Below are 15838 nucleotides of genomic sequence, written 5' to 3' on the forward strand. Positions count from 1 at the left end.
TGCGTATGTGTATAGGTATGTATATTATATGTATACTATATATATTCATATCGTAATGCATATTATATACTTATATAGCCTATACTGTATATACAGTATATAATAATTTGCTCTTAAAGTTTTCCATCTTTTAGATTGGCAAGTAATCACTTTATTATTACTAATCTCTGCTCGTTTCTTATATATATATATATATATATATATATATATATATATATATATATATATATATATGTATGTATGTATATATTGTATAGTATAATATATTTTGTATATATTCATATATCAGTAACTAGTTTGCTATATCACTAGTCGTTCTTTCATCACAGAAGCAAATTTGTTTATGAATAGGGCCTCTATTGAACATAAGGAAATGTTGACCATTCACTGGACAGAACAAGTATAAAATAAAAGGTTTATTTTAACGCTTCTTGTGACCCCATTGGAAGAGGAGATTTGTGCATGTTAATACATGTACAGTTTGGCTCTTGATAATATCTTGTATATACTTAATTGGCCAATTTATTGGAACAAATAAAATTTCACCACCAAGTTGGTCGTGCAAATGTAACAACTAAGACCAGAGACGAGTTAGCATAACTTGGTTCCGGCCATTACTTTAGGTCTATGGCCAATTTTTTTCTATAAGGGGACGTTTCTGTTTTATTTATTTACTTATATAATTTATTTATTTATTTATTTTTGGTTATAATATGATGTTGATTAAGTGTCGGTTTCCTAAAATCTTTAGATTTGTTACATTGTTGTTTATTCTTTACCTTACAAATTTGGACAAGTTATTTTTCGAGTTCACCATTATAATTGTTGTTGGCGAAGGATTCCGATTACCTTTATTACAGTTTGCAACACTGAAGCTCTAACTGACCACAAATTTGTACAGAAAAACAATTACCGTCAACTGTTGTGTCTACTCCTACGGGCAATTATTTTAAGACTTATTTTTATCAATACTACTTGTTTTTTATCCTTAGTTTTTAGAAAAGCCACGGTGCCTTACAATGAGACGGAAATTGTCATATTTATAGTGATTTGATTGGTCTTTATTCAGGACCGCATTATCCACAAGGCTGAGTAGGCTTAAGCCTAGAGGCCTACAAGAAGCAGGGACCTATGCAATTTTTTCTTTTTTATCTAAGTGTTAAATGTGAAAACTATGGATTATATACTTCAGTTGTAATATTATTGTAATAAATTGTACGAAAAGAGAGCGTAAGGGCCTTGCGGAATGTCGAGGGACCTAAAGAAGATTGAAGCCCTGGGGTCCTGTCATGGGTTAATGCAGCACTGCCTTTATTGACCTGAAAATCCAACAAGCCTTACCAGCATGTTTACAGGGGGGCTCCTTCCGCGTTAATAACACCATTCAAAGGAATCTCATTTCTCATTAAGAAAATCGATGTTAATATTTTACCTTTTTATTTTAATTTGGATTTTTTTCAGACGAACAAAAATTTAGGTTTCGGAATGCTTTGCTTTGTACATTTCATGAAAACGATAAATTGTTTGCCAACCTTTCTTCAACTATTTCCACAAAATGAGATTGTGCAGTACATATTTTATATTAAAGGTAAATATTGGCTTATTTTCGGTTAAACAATTTAATTATTTCTCCGGATAGTCTCCATCGCGGGGGCAGATTCTAATTTCGACACCTTTTGAAAGTTATGTTACTTGAGGGCGGCTGTAGCAAAGAAACTGGTTCCCGATATACAATCAGCCATGTTTATTTTAGTCGACGTCTCGACATAAACTGAATTGGTGGAAAACGCTTATGTCAGGAAATTTAGCTGTAAGATTTAAGTTTTATATTCTGGTACACTTTATATTAAAACAGGAGAGGAATGTTGAATGTTAGCTTTGTGGGAAAATAAATGTTAAGGACTAAAATCTACTCAAGGTGTGGTGTTGGAAATAGATAAAGAATAGTCGCGGAATAGGTAAAAAAGAAAGGCAGCATAATTTCTGCTAACGGTTTGCAAGCGAAGAATCAAGAATACTGTCTCGGGCATCAAAATTTCATCTTTACGGAAGTCATATAAAGATTCCAAATGCTTATCAAATATAAGAGTATAGAAGTTGAGATGAACTGTTCATGCAAGACAGCTTTGTGTTGTTAGAAGGGATGCAAGAGCGTTAAATGAATAAAAAGTAAAACGATTAGCCTTTGTGGAAACATGAATCATTACTTTGTGTATACTGTTAAAAACACCGTAATTTTAATCTGAAATTTTCCGTAAAAACATATTTTACTCAACCGTATTTCGCTAAAATACAGGCTACCGTAAATTTTACCCTACTTAATGATCTTTTTTACGGGTTGGTGACTCAATATATCCGATTTTAAAACGGTAATAGCCTGGCAACATTTATTCCAGGATACTCACCATTTTTTACGGCAAAATTTTAGCAGTATGCTGTTTAGTGATGTAGAATAAAGAGAATGGAAGATAATGAGCTAATTAAAAGAAATAATAATTCTGATTTTTTGGGAGGTAGGAACTGATAAAGCCCTAAAATGCTTACTACTACTTGAGTTAAGTTATTAGATGAATAATCAAAATGACCATGAACCACGAAACTTGCTGTCATATTGATGTAGGCTAGGTGTCATAGCAAAGTGTTTTGGAAATGGTACACCATATCTAGATAATTAAAGGCAATATCAACCCATATGGTAACATCCCTGACTAGTGAACCCCAGACTGGGGTTCGAATCCCTCTCAAACTCGTTAGTTCTTTTGGTCGCTGCAAGCTCACCATCCTTGTGAGCTAAGGATGGAGGATTTGGGGGAGCCTATAGGTTTATCTGCTGAATCATCAGCAGCCATTGTCTGGCCCTCCTTGACCTTGGCTTTGGTGGAGAGGGGCTTGGGCCGCTGTTCATAAGTTAAACAATTCCTCTTCACCCAAGGGTTTAACTACTGCACTGTAATTGTTCAGTGGCTACTTTCCTCTTGGTAAGGGTAGAAGAGACTCTTCAGCTATGGTAAGCAGTTCTACTAGGAGAAGGACACTCCAAAATCAAACCATTGTTCTCTAGTCTTGGAGAGTGCCATAACCTCTGTACCATGGCCTTCCACTGTCTTGGGTTAGAGTTCTCTTGCTTTAGGGTACACTCGGGCACACTTCTATCTAGTTTCTCTTCCTCTTGTTTTGTTAAAGTTTTTTATAGTTTATATAGGAAATATTTATTTTAATGTTACTCATCTTAAAATATTTAATTTTTCCTTCTTTCCTTTCCTCACTGGGCTATTTTCCCTGTTGGGGCCCCCTCCGCTTATAGCATCCTGCGTTTCCAATTAGGGTTGTAGCTTAGCATTTAATAATAATAAAAATGATAATATATATGGCCAGTTTCTAGGGCACAGTCCTGCTTGATAGGGCAATGTCACTGTCCCTTGTCTTTGCTATTCACGAGTGGCCTTTAAACCTAACAGATTGCTTATAGGGAAGCGAAGCAATGTTTCCTAACTCCTTCCTCGGTTTCATGAAATTATGCCGGGTGAAGGAAGGTACCTCGGACAGAGCTTTGGGATGATGCAAAATGTCTGTGTGGTCGGAACCGGCTGTTTATAATATCGTATTTTATTATTTTCTTTAAAAAGAAAGATTGACTATAGTATCTCTCTCTCTCTCTCTCTCTCTCTCTCTCTCTCTCTCTCTCTCTCTCTCTCTCTCTCTCTCTCTCTCTCTCTCTCCATATATATATATATATATATATATATATATATATATATATATATATATATATATATATATATATATATATATATTAGTGTGTGCGTGTTTACTTCGGTACATATGCACAGCTATGTTACACCTTACCCCTAAAAGAACCCCTTTAATATGCCAGAAAACTAAACAGATGTTAGTGACTAGTTAGGGGTATTAGTTAAAACATAATAGAATCGTCATCGCAAAGTCGATAATGCCCCGCGAAACCCCCTTGGAGTGGAAATGCCCTGGGAGAGGTCATTGCATGGGTATCCCTTTGCCCTTCTCATGACCCAAAGGACCTTGGGGCCGTGCCCACTTTCCCGTTCACATGGTACCACAGTTTTATGCCAAACTGGGAACTCGGATGGCAGATGTTTGTATCTCTTTCGGTTTAGGATGAGCGGGTTTGGAAATTTCTTGTAATGGTGTCATTAATTTTTTTTTTATTTATGTCACATAATTTGCCTTGTTATAGATTAATATCATCATCATTAATCGTAACTAGTCCAGGGCATGACAAAGGCCTTAGACATGTCCTGCCATTCGTGTATGTATGTGATTTCTCTGTCAGTGTATATATATATATATATATATATATATATATATATATATATATATATATATATATATATATATATATGTATTATATATATATATATATATATATGTATATATATATATATATATATATATATATATATATATATATATATATATATATATATATATATATATATATATATATATATATATATATATATTATGTATGTATATATGTATATATATTGCGTGCGTGCGCGCGCACACGCATGTTGCTATTAGTATGGCTGCACATCATTGCTGCCATATTGTTTTGTTTATAGTTACGATCTGCTTTGGTAGTATATATGAAGATAAACAAGTATAAATTATAATTTTTTGAGAAATCGAAAAGACTTCAAGTAACTGGTTTATACTGGTTTATCATCCTTTGGTTCGGTACTCGAAACATAATAAACACGTTCTCATTATATTAAAACATTTTTATTATAGTTTCTTTTATTAAGTGGTATATTAACCACTTCACTGTAATATTGATATTTAATTTTTTGAAATTTTAAAATAATAGCAAATAATTTGATGATGTTTGTGGCATCTCGTCGTCGGTCTTATGTGGCTATGCACGCAATGTCCTGTCTGAAATACCCGCTGACTGTTGATATTCTTACCTGTCTTATTCTCCCGTTAAGTCTATTCTTTTTGGACAATTTGTATTCACTGAATATACCATCGTGTTTTGTTCCTTGGAATATGATAGGGCAGATGATGAGATATTTTGCGTAGTGGTATTTTCTCTTTGAGTAGGCGATGGCGTATTTTTATTTGTGGTAGATGTATCTTTAACACACATGTGTATGAATGTATATATATAGATTAGTTTACTCACAACAAACTAGAGTCTACCACTATTACCAGTCCCCACTGGCCAGCGTGGTGATGAAAACTGGCCAAACATTAAACATGATTAAGGACATAACTGAGGCCTTTGTCCCGCAGTAGACTGGGTACGGCTGCATTTGTTGATTTATATACAGTGTATATATATATATATATATATATATATATATATATATATATATATATATATATATATATATATATATATATATATATATAATGTAAGAGAGAGAGAGAGAGAGAGAGAGAAGAGAGAGAGAGAGATGAGAGAGAGAGAGAGAGAGAGAGAGAGAGAGAGGTGTACCGGAAACTGAAGGTATTAGGGCAGGGCGTAATCACTTGAAAAGGAAGAGAACTTACTGCCCTTCAGAGGAAGAAAGATTATAAAGGTCCGAAAAGTAAACCTGAAACAGTTAGATGACAAGGTAAAGTCATTGCTGTTAAAACGTGTTCGAAAAACCAATAAAACAAAAAAAAAAAATGAAGAAAAATGGGTAAGGGCAAAGGTAACCTGTTCCTTTGTGTTGGCACATCTTGCTCAATGATGTCATATTCTGAAGCACGATTCTCTCTCTCTCTCTCTCTCTCTCCCTCTCTCTCTCTCTCTCTCTCTCTCTCTCTCTCTCTCTCTCTCTCTCTCTCTCTCTCTCTCTCTAAAAGTACTATTATACCCCTGTTTATGAAATTTCTTCAAGTTCAACCTAACAATTAAAAGAAATGGAATAAAAAGTAAAAGTATAAAAAGTATTTAACTAATTCAATTTGTCATTTAAAAAGAATTAGAATGAAAAGTAAAGTAAAAGTATATAAAGTATTTAATTGATTCAATTTGTCATTTAAAAAGAATTAGAATGAAAAGTAAAGTAAAAGTATATAAAGTATGTAACAAAATCCCTATCATAATTCCATAACAATAATGGCAGGATTTAACAGTTATTTGGCATTGCGCTTCACAGAAGTAAAATTACGTGGTGAATATGTTTCTGTTGCCCTTCCAATCACTTGTGAATTCTCTTGGTTACGCTTGAAAGAAGGCGTGTGACCTCACCCACAGTTATTGGCTAGAATGGGGTCATAGGCATTTAGACGTACGAGAAAGATACAACCTGTTGTTCTGAGTGGAATCTTTATTTCTCAACGAGTCTTGAGAAAAGTGTTACCTAATATAATTTGTGGTGTGTAAGCGAGAATCTCTCTCTCTCTCTCTCTCTCTCTCTCTCTCTCTCTCTCTCTCTCTCCACACTGAATCTGAAAGTGAGATTAAAGAGAATGGTAAAAGGTAAGGAGTAGGTAGGTATGCTGGCATTTACGTGTTAGGTAGAAGAAGAGTAGAGGAGTCAGTAACATGTATACAGATAGATAGATATAGGCTAGATAATTTACACATTCTGTAGGCTTACCTGAAGCTCCAATAGGAACCATAAGGATAAAAGGATGCTGATTTTTGCTTATAGGAAATTGTCAGAATATACTATTATTTCTCATGCATTTGCTGGTACAGAACAACTGTTCGCTTAAGGTTCGCTATTTGTGGGGTCAACATTTTACTAACGAAGCCTCCGTGAAAATAAAAAAAAAAAAATTATTTTTTTATTTATTCTGTAGGTAGATTAACTTCTAGTTTTATTTTTATTATTGTTGTTGTTGTTATTATTATTATTAATGAGAATATACTTAAAATGCTCAAGCTTTAAGAGGTCTACTGTCTTCATCAAAGGGATTGGTTAAATTTTAATTACCTTTGACGAAGAGGAAAGGAGTCTTTGTAAAGCGTAAATTTCTTTAGTAAAGGAAATTAATAAATTGGATTCATAAAGGGACGCTTAAAAACTTAGTTCTTCAAGCTTCCTTATTTTCTTGCCAAAAATGGAGTTGATTGACTTTCGAAAGGTCTTGGAGTTTAATTTTTAATTCTGACTTTTTGTATACCAATAATAACAATAATATGATTTGTAGTAAACTAATAGACCACAAGGTTTAAAACACAAAAGGAAGTGAAACAAACTGTGGATGCGGAGAAGAGAATTATAATTTTCCAGAAATTGAACGACCGGACCATTTGGAGATGAGCTCATGTTGAAGTCTAAGTGTTTACGTAACGAATTGAATAACGTGAACGTCGGTCTATTTTAGACCCGGTGATGTAATACACGCACGACGACTTTCACGTCGTTTAGGAAGATACCGATTTCAATTTAATGTTATTAAATACCATTTTCTCTTGTAATAGGATACATATTCTCTTTCCGAATATCGTACCCAAGCTTGTTTTACAACAATACTCGTTCACACATGTATATGCAGCATAATCATCTCCGTTAGTTTATTCCACGATTCAGCATTTTAAGGATAATTGTTGTATTTGTGGTTCTCTCTCTCTCTCTCTCTCTCTCTCTCTCTCTCTCTCTCTCTCTCTCTCTCTCTCTATATATATATATATAATGTGTATGTATATATATATATATATATATATATATATATATATATATATATATATATATGTGTATATGTATATGTATATATGTGTATATGTATATGTATATATGTGTATATGTATATGTATATATGTGTATATGTATATTTATGTATGTGTATATGTATATATATGTATATATGTATATATATGTATATATGTATATATATGTATATATATGTGTGTATATATGTATATATATAGGTATATATATATATATATATGTGTGTGTGTGTATATATATGTGTATATATGTATATATATAATGTATACACACATATATGTATATAATGTATATACATATATATGTATGTATATATATATATATATATATATATATATATATATATATATATATATATATATATATATATGTATGTATCTTGCTTGAGGGTACACCCAGGCACACTATTCTATCTGATTTCTCTTCCTTTTGTTTTTTTAAAGTTATTTTATTGTTTATATAGGAAATATTTATTTTAATGTTGTTACTCCTCTTAAAATATATTATTTTTGCTTCTTTCCTTTCATCACTGGGCTATTTTCCCTGTTGGGGTCCCTGAGCTTGTAGCATTCTTCTTTTCCAAAATTGACATTTTATACAATTTTCCCATAGCCTCGTTGGCTGTAATTGGCATATAATGAATAAGAAAATATACCGTAAAAATATTCTTGATGTTATTTCTAAAAATCTCAGCACTTTCTTTGTCGATCAAGATTTCAGTTTATTATTTATTATTCCCGTTTTTATTGCAGTTCAATTTTTCCAAGGTAACTAAAGGACAAAAATAAAAAAAGTAACTTTTCTCTATAGAGAGAACGTTCCTTTTTTCACTACAGCTCTCTTTTTCCAAAGATAACGGATGAACAAACGAACGAAAATAATTTATTTGAGAGTCCTTTTTAGCTCTTTACCTTAGTAACCAGTAGTTAGACAGTTCTCAAGGTATACACAGAACGTCAATTGTAGACTACCGGAAGAATAAAGAAGAAACGTCGGCAAGCTGAATTTTCTTTCCTGAGGCGCAGTGTGTGTGGTTTGCAGTTTCCATCCCTAACTAGGTGTTAGTGTAGCCAGGAGAGCTATCCTTATCATAAAGTCAACTTTATTCATAATGAATTACCTTGGAGTTTTGCTTAGTTCGAAGTCGTTGTATAGTGAGAATAAAAAGTGCAAGGTTTTTGTAACATTTTAAGAGAAATCTTAGTTAAAAAGTTTGACTCCACACTTGTGTTGGTTAGCATACATAGACAATGGGTGAGTCGAATTAGTGCTCACTCCAAAATGGGAAAATAAGGGTTATTGAGTGATGTTTGACTATTGAATTTTATTGTAACCATTAGAAGAAATGGGTGCAAGGTGATTGAGCTAATATAGATTCTTGATCTGGAAATAAAATTTGGAGTGCAAAGTGGATCGAGGGTATCAAGTGATAATGTCGATTGGGTAGAATTTCCAGGGTATCATTTATAGAGAAAACTACAGTATATATGGATATTGCAAGAATATGATAATTGATAAGAGAATGCTTGTTGCCCTAGCTGATAGGATGTAAAGATAATTTTAGGATATTGGATTGTGCAATGAGGTAATACGGTTACAAGGCACATGCCGCATTATTGCAGTGATATCTCTCTCTCTCTCTCTCTCTCTCTCTCTCTCTCTCTCTCTCTCTCTCTCTCTCTCTCTCTCTCTCTCTCTCTCATGACAGTACTGTATTAAAGTGATTCAAATGTTTAAAGTATATATTGTACAATGCTATTTTGTGTTTATATGCATTGTAGAGAAAGTACAGTATAGTAAACAAATTTTTAAGGTGTGCAGCGTTCAATGTTATTTTCGATTTACCAGTAAATTAATCGTTGAGAAAGTACATGATTTAATGAAATGCTAATGATGTCAAAGATCATTACAGGATATGGGCCTTGGAGAAAAAGGGATTTGGGGTTATCAAAGGAATAGTTATGAAATGAGGGGATTTTAATGGTTTGAGTAATTTTTATGTACCCAATGTTTTTCTAGGAACAAGAAAACTACGGTATTCACATGAAATTCTCGGGCAATTTTATTACAGTATTGTATAAAGTGTCTTGATGTAAATCCATAATTTGAAATTTTTTTACCTTTTTATTTCAGATTGTGATGCGTGGTGAGAGTGGTGAAGCCATTGTGGGATCTGGCACAGCAGTGACAGGAGATGACATTGTCAGTGGCCGACAAGATGGTGGGGACATCAACAAAAGTCCTGCTAGTCCCCCCTTGAGCGCTGCTGCATCACAGGTATCGTTGGCCCAAAGTGACCTGACCATCAGTGACCCTGACATTGCAGGCTCCTCGGCATACTCCTCTGCTCCCCCTTCAAGACCCCCGTCCTCTTCACAGATGTCTCTAACAACGAGCGATTTGACGAACAGTGAATTAGATCTGGCAATGCCGTCCTCTGTACCTTCTTCTGCGTCGTCGTCCAGACCTCCGTCGTCTTCAGAAATAAGTAACACGGACATTGTGTTGCCTGCGCCTGAAGATTATACTGCTGAGACAGGTGGGTTCACTATGGTTTTATTAGTGTTAGACCATCCAGAAAAGTGTCAGATTAACAAAATTATGTCATCACTTGGAAATATTATGGGAGAAACTTAAGCTAGTTATCTTAAAAATATAAATGAGGATACATTATTCATGGAAGTATAATGGGCTGCCTGATGAATAAAGGAAGGGCCAATGTGAGGGCCTCTGAAAATTTAGAAGATAAAGGACTTGCATTTTTATGTGCAATGCAGGAATGTGAAGCATTTTCATGTTAATGAGATAAATTGTTAGACTTGTGGTTCGGTTGGCAGGTGGGTGCACGTATTGGGAATCAGCTGTGTTATATTTGGATAATTCATGACTAGTCACACAGAACCTTGTGTAGTCACAGCATTCACTGCTGAACTGAAGGAATCTGGGTGCCCTGGTCAATAGCAAATTCTCTCTGACTTGTGTTCAGTTTACTCTCTTCTCTTTTTGTTGATGGCAATAGACTTGGTTCCTTTCTTGGGTTCTCCATCCAGCAAAAGGGTCCGGTCCTTTTTGTAATTCTTGAGGACTTCATGCAGGGAAGAGGCATTCAGCTCACTAGTGGATGTACTCCTGGGAATGATGGCACCCTTGGAAAAGTTCATCTCACCTGCAAGATTAAGGATAAATAGGTTAATCTCATTGAACACTTTCACAGGGTAAAAGTCCTGGACAGTCTCCATTCCTCACTTTGATGGCCATCCAGTGGTCTTTTTCAGATGGTGTAGCTGTCGGTAACACCTATTGCTAGAGGTGACACTGAAGATGCATGTACAGTACTCGATATCTTGATGTTTTGGGATGTCTCGGGAGAAGATAGTTATCTTTCGGATTGGAATGGAACAGCAGAAAGTTATTCGCCAACTGTGTAGAATGATTGGCAGTGCTGAGTGTCATGACAAAATTCAGTAGACTTGTTAGTAAGGAAAGTCAGAGCCTTGCATTTGGAGGAAACATTTGTGCCGTCATTCATAAAGAAACGGTCAGACCCAGTCAGAGGTTCTGTTCCTTTCAGCTCAGTTGTTGTTATACAGTATTGGACAGAGAGGGACCTAAATTTGTTTCCTCACTTTGTCCCAGGTAAATAGAATTGGTTGGTGAACCAATTGAGCCAGAAGAACCAGGTATGCCCATGGAGTAGTCTCTAGACCGTCGGGCGAGTTATGATTTGTGGAAGGTTTGGGGAGGCCAATATTAGATATATCTCAAACCATTCGCAATAGGATGCAAGTACAGTATTCTGTTCATTTGTACTGGACCTTGTGGCAAGGGTGGCAGATGCCAAGCAGCAAGAGTTGATGAATCTAGATTTTTATATGCTTCCACTGTTACCCCTGATTCTTTGAGACAGCAAGTTCAGCTCGTAGAACAATGCCAGGATGACATTAGCTCTGTATTAGGGTTGGAGAGAGTAGTTAAAAAACTTGTGGCCATTGTTGATGGAATTCCAAGTTGCTTTTCGTGCGTAGAACCCTTTCTCAAACTGGCTCATTGTCATCTGCTCTATCAAAACTCCCTGATGCTTTGTATGACTGCTTGGAGTCTCCACAGTCTGTTTAAAACAAAAAAAAAATTTCCAAGCCTAAGCTTTCTTTCCATTGTAGTAGCCATAGGTGTTCCACCAACAAGCTATCCCAGCATTAAAGGTGTACCTATTATATTTCATGTACATAACAATGAAAATAGGTGGCTAATAGTTCTATGCATAACATTATTTAACTAATAAGGTTTCTGCATTGCAAAAAGAAGTTATCGATCCCCTCAGTCAGAGGATATATGTGTCTGCTGTTTTTGGCACTACAGTATATGGAATTAGACCTGTCCAGGAGGCTATTCTTCGAGATGCTGTCAGATATGGTGGAATTAAGATGTTGTCCTGCAATTTAATAAAGATCTTCAAGATACTGCCTTTGGCATTGCCAAAAGTTTTAGTGATATATAAGCTCGGTTGGTGATAGTGGGGCTCTTAGCTAAAGGGTTGATTCTTTCTCTAATACTAGAGTTGAGTTAAGAATGACTTTTGCTTTAAAGCTTTACTACAAAATGGATATATCTGTTTTGGGAGAAGCAGAAGGAGGCAATTTGAAAGAATTGTGCTTGTATCCTGTAAGTACCCTGAGATACGAGGTTCCATGAGGAACTTATTTTGTTGGGTCAGAATCCTGACTACGCCACTGCCAAGGAATGTAATGTCATTGTTTTTTTTTGATTTCTTTTTTTTTATTTATAGTGGAGACCCACAGGGATGTGGATGAACCAGACCAAAGACTGGCCAAAGTAAAAACCTCTAGCATTAAGAGAGTCCCTACAACACTGGATTTCATTAAGAATATATTTTGAGTGCAATTAACTGCCTAACAGTGACAAAGCAAGCCTGTTGAACTGTTCTTTGGTGACTACTGGTCTTTAGGGCCTGCAGTGTGCCAGGACCTTTTTTTTTTTTTTTTTTTTTTTTAAGTGTACAGTATTATAATTACCTTTAGCAAATTAAAGGGGTTAATGCCTTAGCTTAGAATTAAGTATATAATTGAGAATTAGTGTTGTACGGCTACTCTTTTGGGTTAGGTTAGATTAAAATCTGTTTAAACCGTACTCCATTTTTGATGGTTGAGGTCACCAACTGTAGGTCCATTCTGGTAGTGATCTACACGTATGAGCGGATGAGGGTTCGAGTAAGGTGCTGTTAAATAATTTATGGTTGAGACAACGAGACACTAGTGTGGAGAATAAGGTTTGATTATGAGATTATACCACTAACCCACCTTCCTGGTTAATGTGTGAATGCAAATGAACATGAAAGTTCATTAATCTTGTCATTTACACCCTCCTGGAAAAGAATGACTGACTAGAATGGAGAGACCCATAGGGATGGCTAAGTCATCACTACCCAATGGCAATAGGGGAGTTTTAGAGAATTTGGAATATGTACTGTATAGGACTGGTTAGGACAAATTATGGTATTGAATTTTCATTTGAAATACTGTTAAGTATTGATGATATCGATTTTTCATAAGAATTGTTTTTGCAATGTCTACTTTAGATGTCTCATAACACTGATTATCAAGATGTAGAAAGTGCTTTCTAGGAATTTCACTTGATTAATATGGACCCGCCCGAGAAGTAGTTCACTCAACTTCAGTGGAGGGTTGGATCTAAACCCAAAACAATCAAACAATCAAATGTTGATGTTTTAAATAGTTTGTTGCATACAATATTTCCTTTTGAATTTTTCCCAATTATATTACTGAAATTTGAGAATTCTTATAATAATTGATTTTATATTTTCAGTTGAATTTCCAAGAAGCCCCATGGCACTGAAAGTTGAGGGAGGAAAGGAAAATGGCGTGTGCTTCTTGGAAGCTGACGAAATTAATGGCAGTAGTTCTAGGTGTACCACTCCTAGTTCTATGTATCTTACTCCAAGTTACAAACCAGGTATATATAGTAGTAATATACATCTTCTATCCCAAACATCCAAAAGCATGTAATTTGTAGTTTAAAAAGCCGCAGGTAAAGTTGAGATAAGCTTCCAATTCCTTAATAATCAAGTAATCAAGCAGTGCTGTATAAAGATGTGATTTGTAATTGTGTAGAAACCTGATTTTATTTATTTTTTTTATAGCGTACAGCATAATTGTACAGTAAATTGGCAAGTTTGTGTTTTTAATTACAGTATAAATACCATTTAGTCATTTTTCAATTACAATATTTCAAAAGTAGATTGGTTAGTTTCTTTATAGTCTATTTGATAAGACATGCTTATTTAAGTATTGATACAGTATTATTTTCAAGTCCTAATGCCTTAGGGATTTTTAACTGGGAGTTGAGTAGTCAACAAGGCTTTACAGTACAGTATATTTATCAGTATTTGATTAGTGTAAATTTGCTTTAATACATATTTACAGACCTATTGTGTTGTACATTAATGTACAGGAATTTTTTAGGTGTATAATCTGCTTGTTTTGATAATTAATTGTTTGGCTTTATGGACATTGGTAGATTTTGTACATAGTAGGGTATTGACTTATCCTTTGATAATTCTAAAATAAAAGAATTGATTGTACCTTTCTTTAAAGGCAGCTTTGAAGGCTAGTGTTGAGTTGTATTTAACAGTAGGCTTTGATTGCAGATGAAGTAGATAACCCAGAGGGTACTCCCAAACAAGCTGATGGCTTTGAGGTTGGAAGTGACTTAGAGGAGGACTATTTTGAAGAATTTCACCTCCCTAATTCTCACGAGAATGCATTTGTAAGGCACAAGAGTTTCCGTCGGAAAGTCAACTTGACTCCCATCGATGCGCCAGATGCTGAAAAAATTGAAGGGTTGGTTAGGACGGGCGAATTCCAGAGGCATGGCAGCATTCGCAGGAAAATAACAGAGGAGCCGGTTACAAGTCCCGAAGATGATGTAAAGAATGACCGGTTATCTTTGGATAGTAATGAGAACATAAAGAATGTGGTAAGTAATGCCACACTGACAACTGAGGTGGGCACATTCGCAAAGGACTTACGGGAGATAGAGAGCATGCTAGATGATAATGATAATATTGGAGAGGATATTTCAGACATTATTGCAGATACCAGTTTTTCTAAAGATGGTCAACCAATCAGTTTTCGTCCACTCCTCCCAATCTCAAACACTTCGACTCCAATACCAGCTAGTGTAAAGCCCAACAATTATTTAACCATGGAATTGAGTATGAGTGCTACAGATGAAAGTGTTCATGATGAAAGTAATGAGGAGAGTTTAAGCATAGAACAGAGTACTCTCATGAAAGTTAAAGAGTGTTTAGACTTCACTAAATATAAAGACTTGTATAATCTTAGTGGTAGATTGCAGGATATTTTGACACCGAAGGAAGTTGAAGAAATTTTAGTCAATTCTCATCGTTACAGTGACTTCTTTGACAAGGAGATCATGGAAGCCTTACATAATTCTTTGCAAGAACATCTTACCAACAGTAATAGTAGTGACAATGTAAGTAGTGGCAATGCTGATAGTGGCATCTCCTCCCCAAAGAGAATGATATCTGCTGAGGGAGCTGAACTAGGTAACTCTGATAAGAGTGAAATCAGAGCTGTGTTGGACGGTACGGCAGAGCCAGTTAAAGAAAGTGAAGTTATCAGCTCCAAGAGATTAACTGATATAATATTGGACGATGATCCTGAAGAGGAAGATACAGGCTTTAGGTTCGAGAGGCGCAGGTCACTTCGTCTCACCAAAGAGGGTGTGAAGGAATTAGAGGTTGAAGGTGTATTTGTGGAGAGCAAAACCCAAGATATTGGTCTCAAGAAAATCCCAGCACCCGAGTTTGACCTTAGTGGCGGAACTAACGAGGATTACAGTGATGAAATACCAGATTTATCAACGGTGGACCCTAGCAACTCTATATCTTTAGAAATTACAGGAAGTTCAAAGTCAAGCGATGGCCCAAAAAGTCGAGCAGTTCCTGTTTCCCTTCCTGATATTGTGATAACTAATTTTGGTGATGAACCCGAAGAAAATAGAACTGAAGATGATGTATCAAAACTGACTTCAGACGTTAGCGGACTTACAGAATTTGTAACTCCAACTTTAGATTCTTCAGGAAGCAAATTTGAGTTTGTAACTCCGGATGAAGGTAATGTTTT

General features: G+C 35.2%; 1 protein-coding gene across 3 annotated transcripts in view; it reads left to right on the plus strand.

The window, feature by feature from the left end:
• Positions 1–15838, plus strand: part of LOC137629694 (uncharacterized) — a 39882-nt gene that overhangs the window by 9777 nt on the left and 14267 nt on the right. For 2 of the 3 annotated variants that reach the window (XM_068361253.1, XM_068361252.1), the window contains exons 1-4: positions 8749–8826; positions 9786–10191; positions 13497–13643; positions 14338–15828. In XM_068361253.1, coding sequence (XP_068217354.1) covers positions 8764–8826; positions 9786–10191; positions 13497–13643; positions 14338–15828 — 2107 coding nt within the window. In that variant the 5' untranslated portion in view covers positions 8749–8763. Of the gene's footprint in view, positions 1–8748; positions 8827–9785; positions 10192–13496; positions 13644–14337; positions 15829–15838 lie in introns of those variants that run through there. The other variant, XM_068361254.1, reaches the window with a different exon arrangement.

The sequence above is a fragment of the Palaemon carinicauda genome, chromosome 37, assembly GCF_036898095.1.
Source record: "Palaemon carinicauda isolate YSFRI2023 chromosome 37, ASM3689809v2, whole genome shotgun sequence".
NCBI classification, from domain to species: domain Eukaryota; kingdom Metazoa; phylum Arthropoda; class Malacostraca; order Decapoda; family Palaemonidae; genus Palaemon; species Palaemon carinicauda.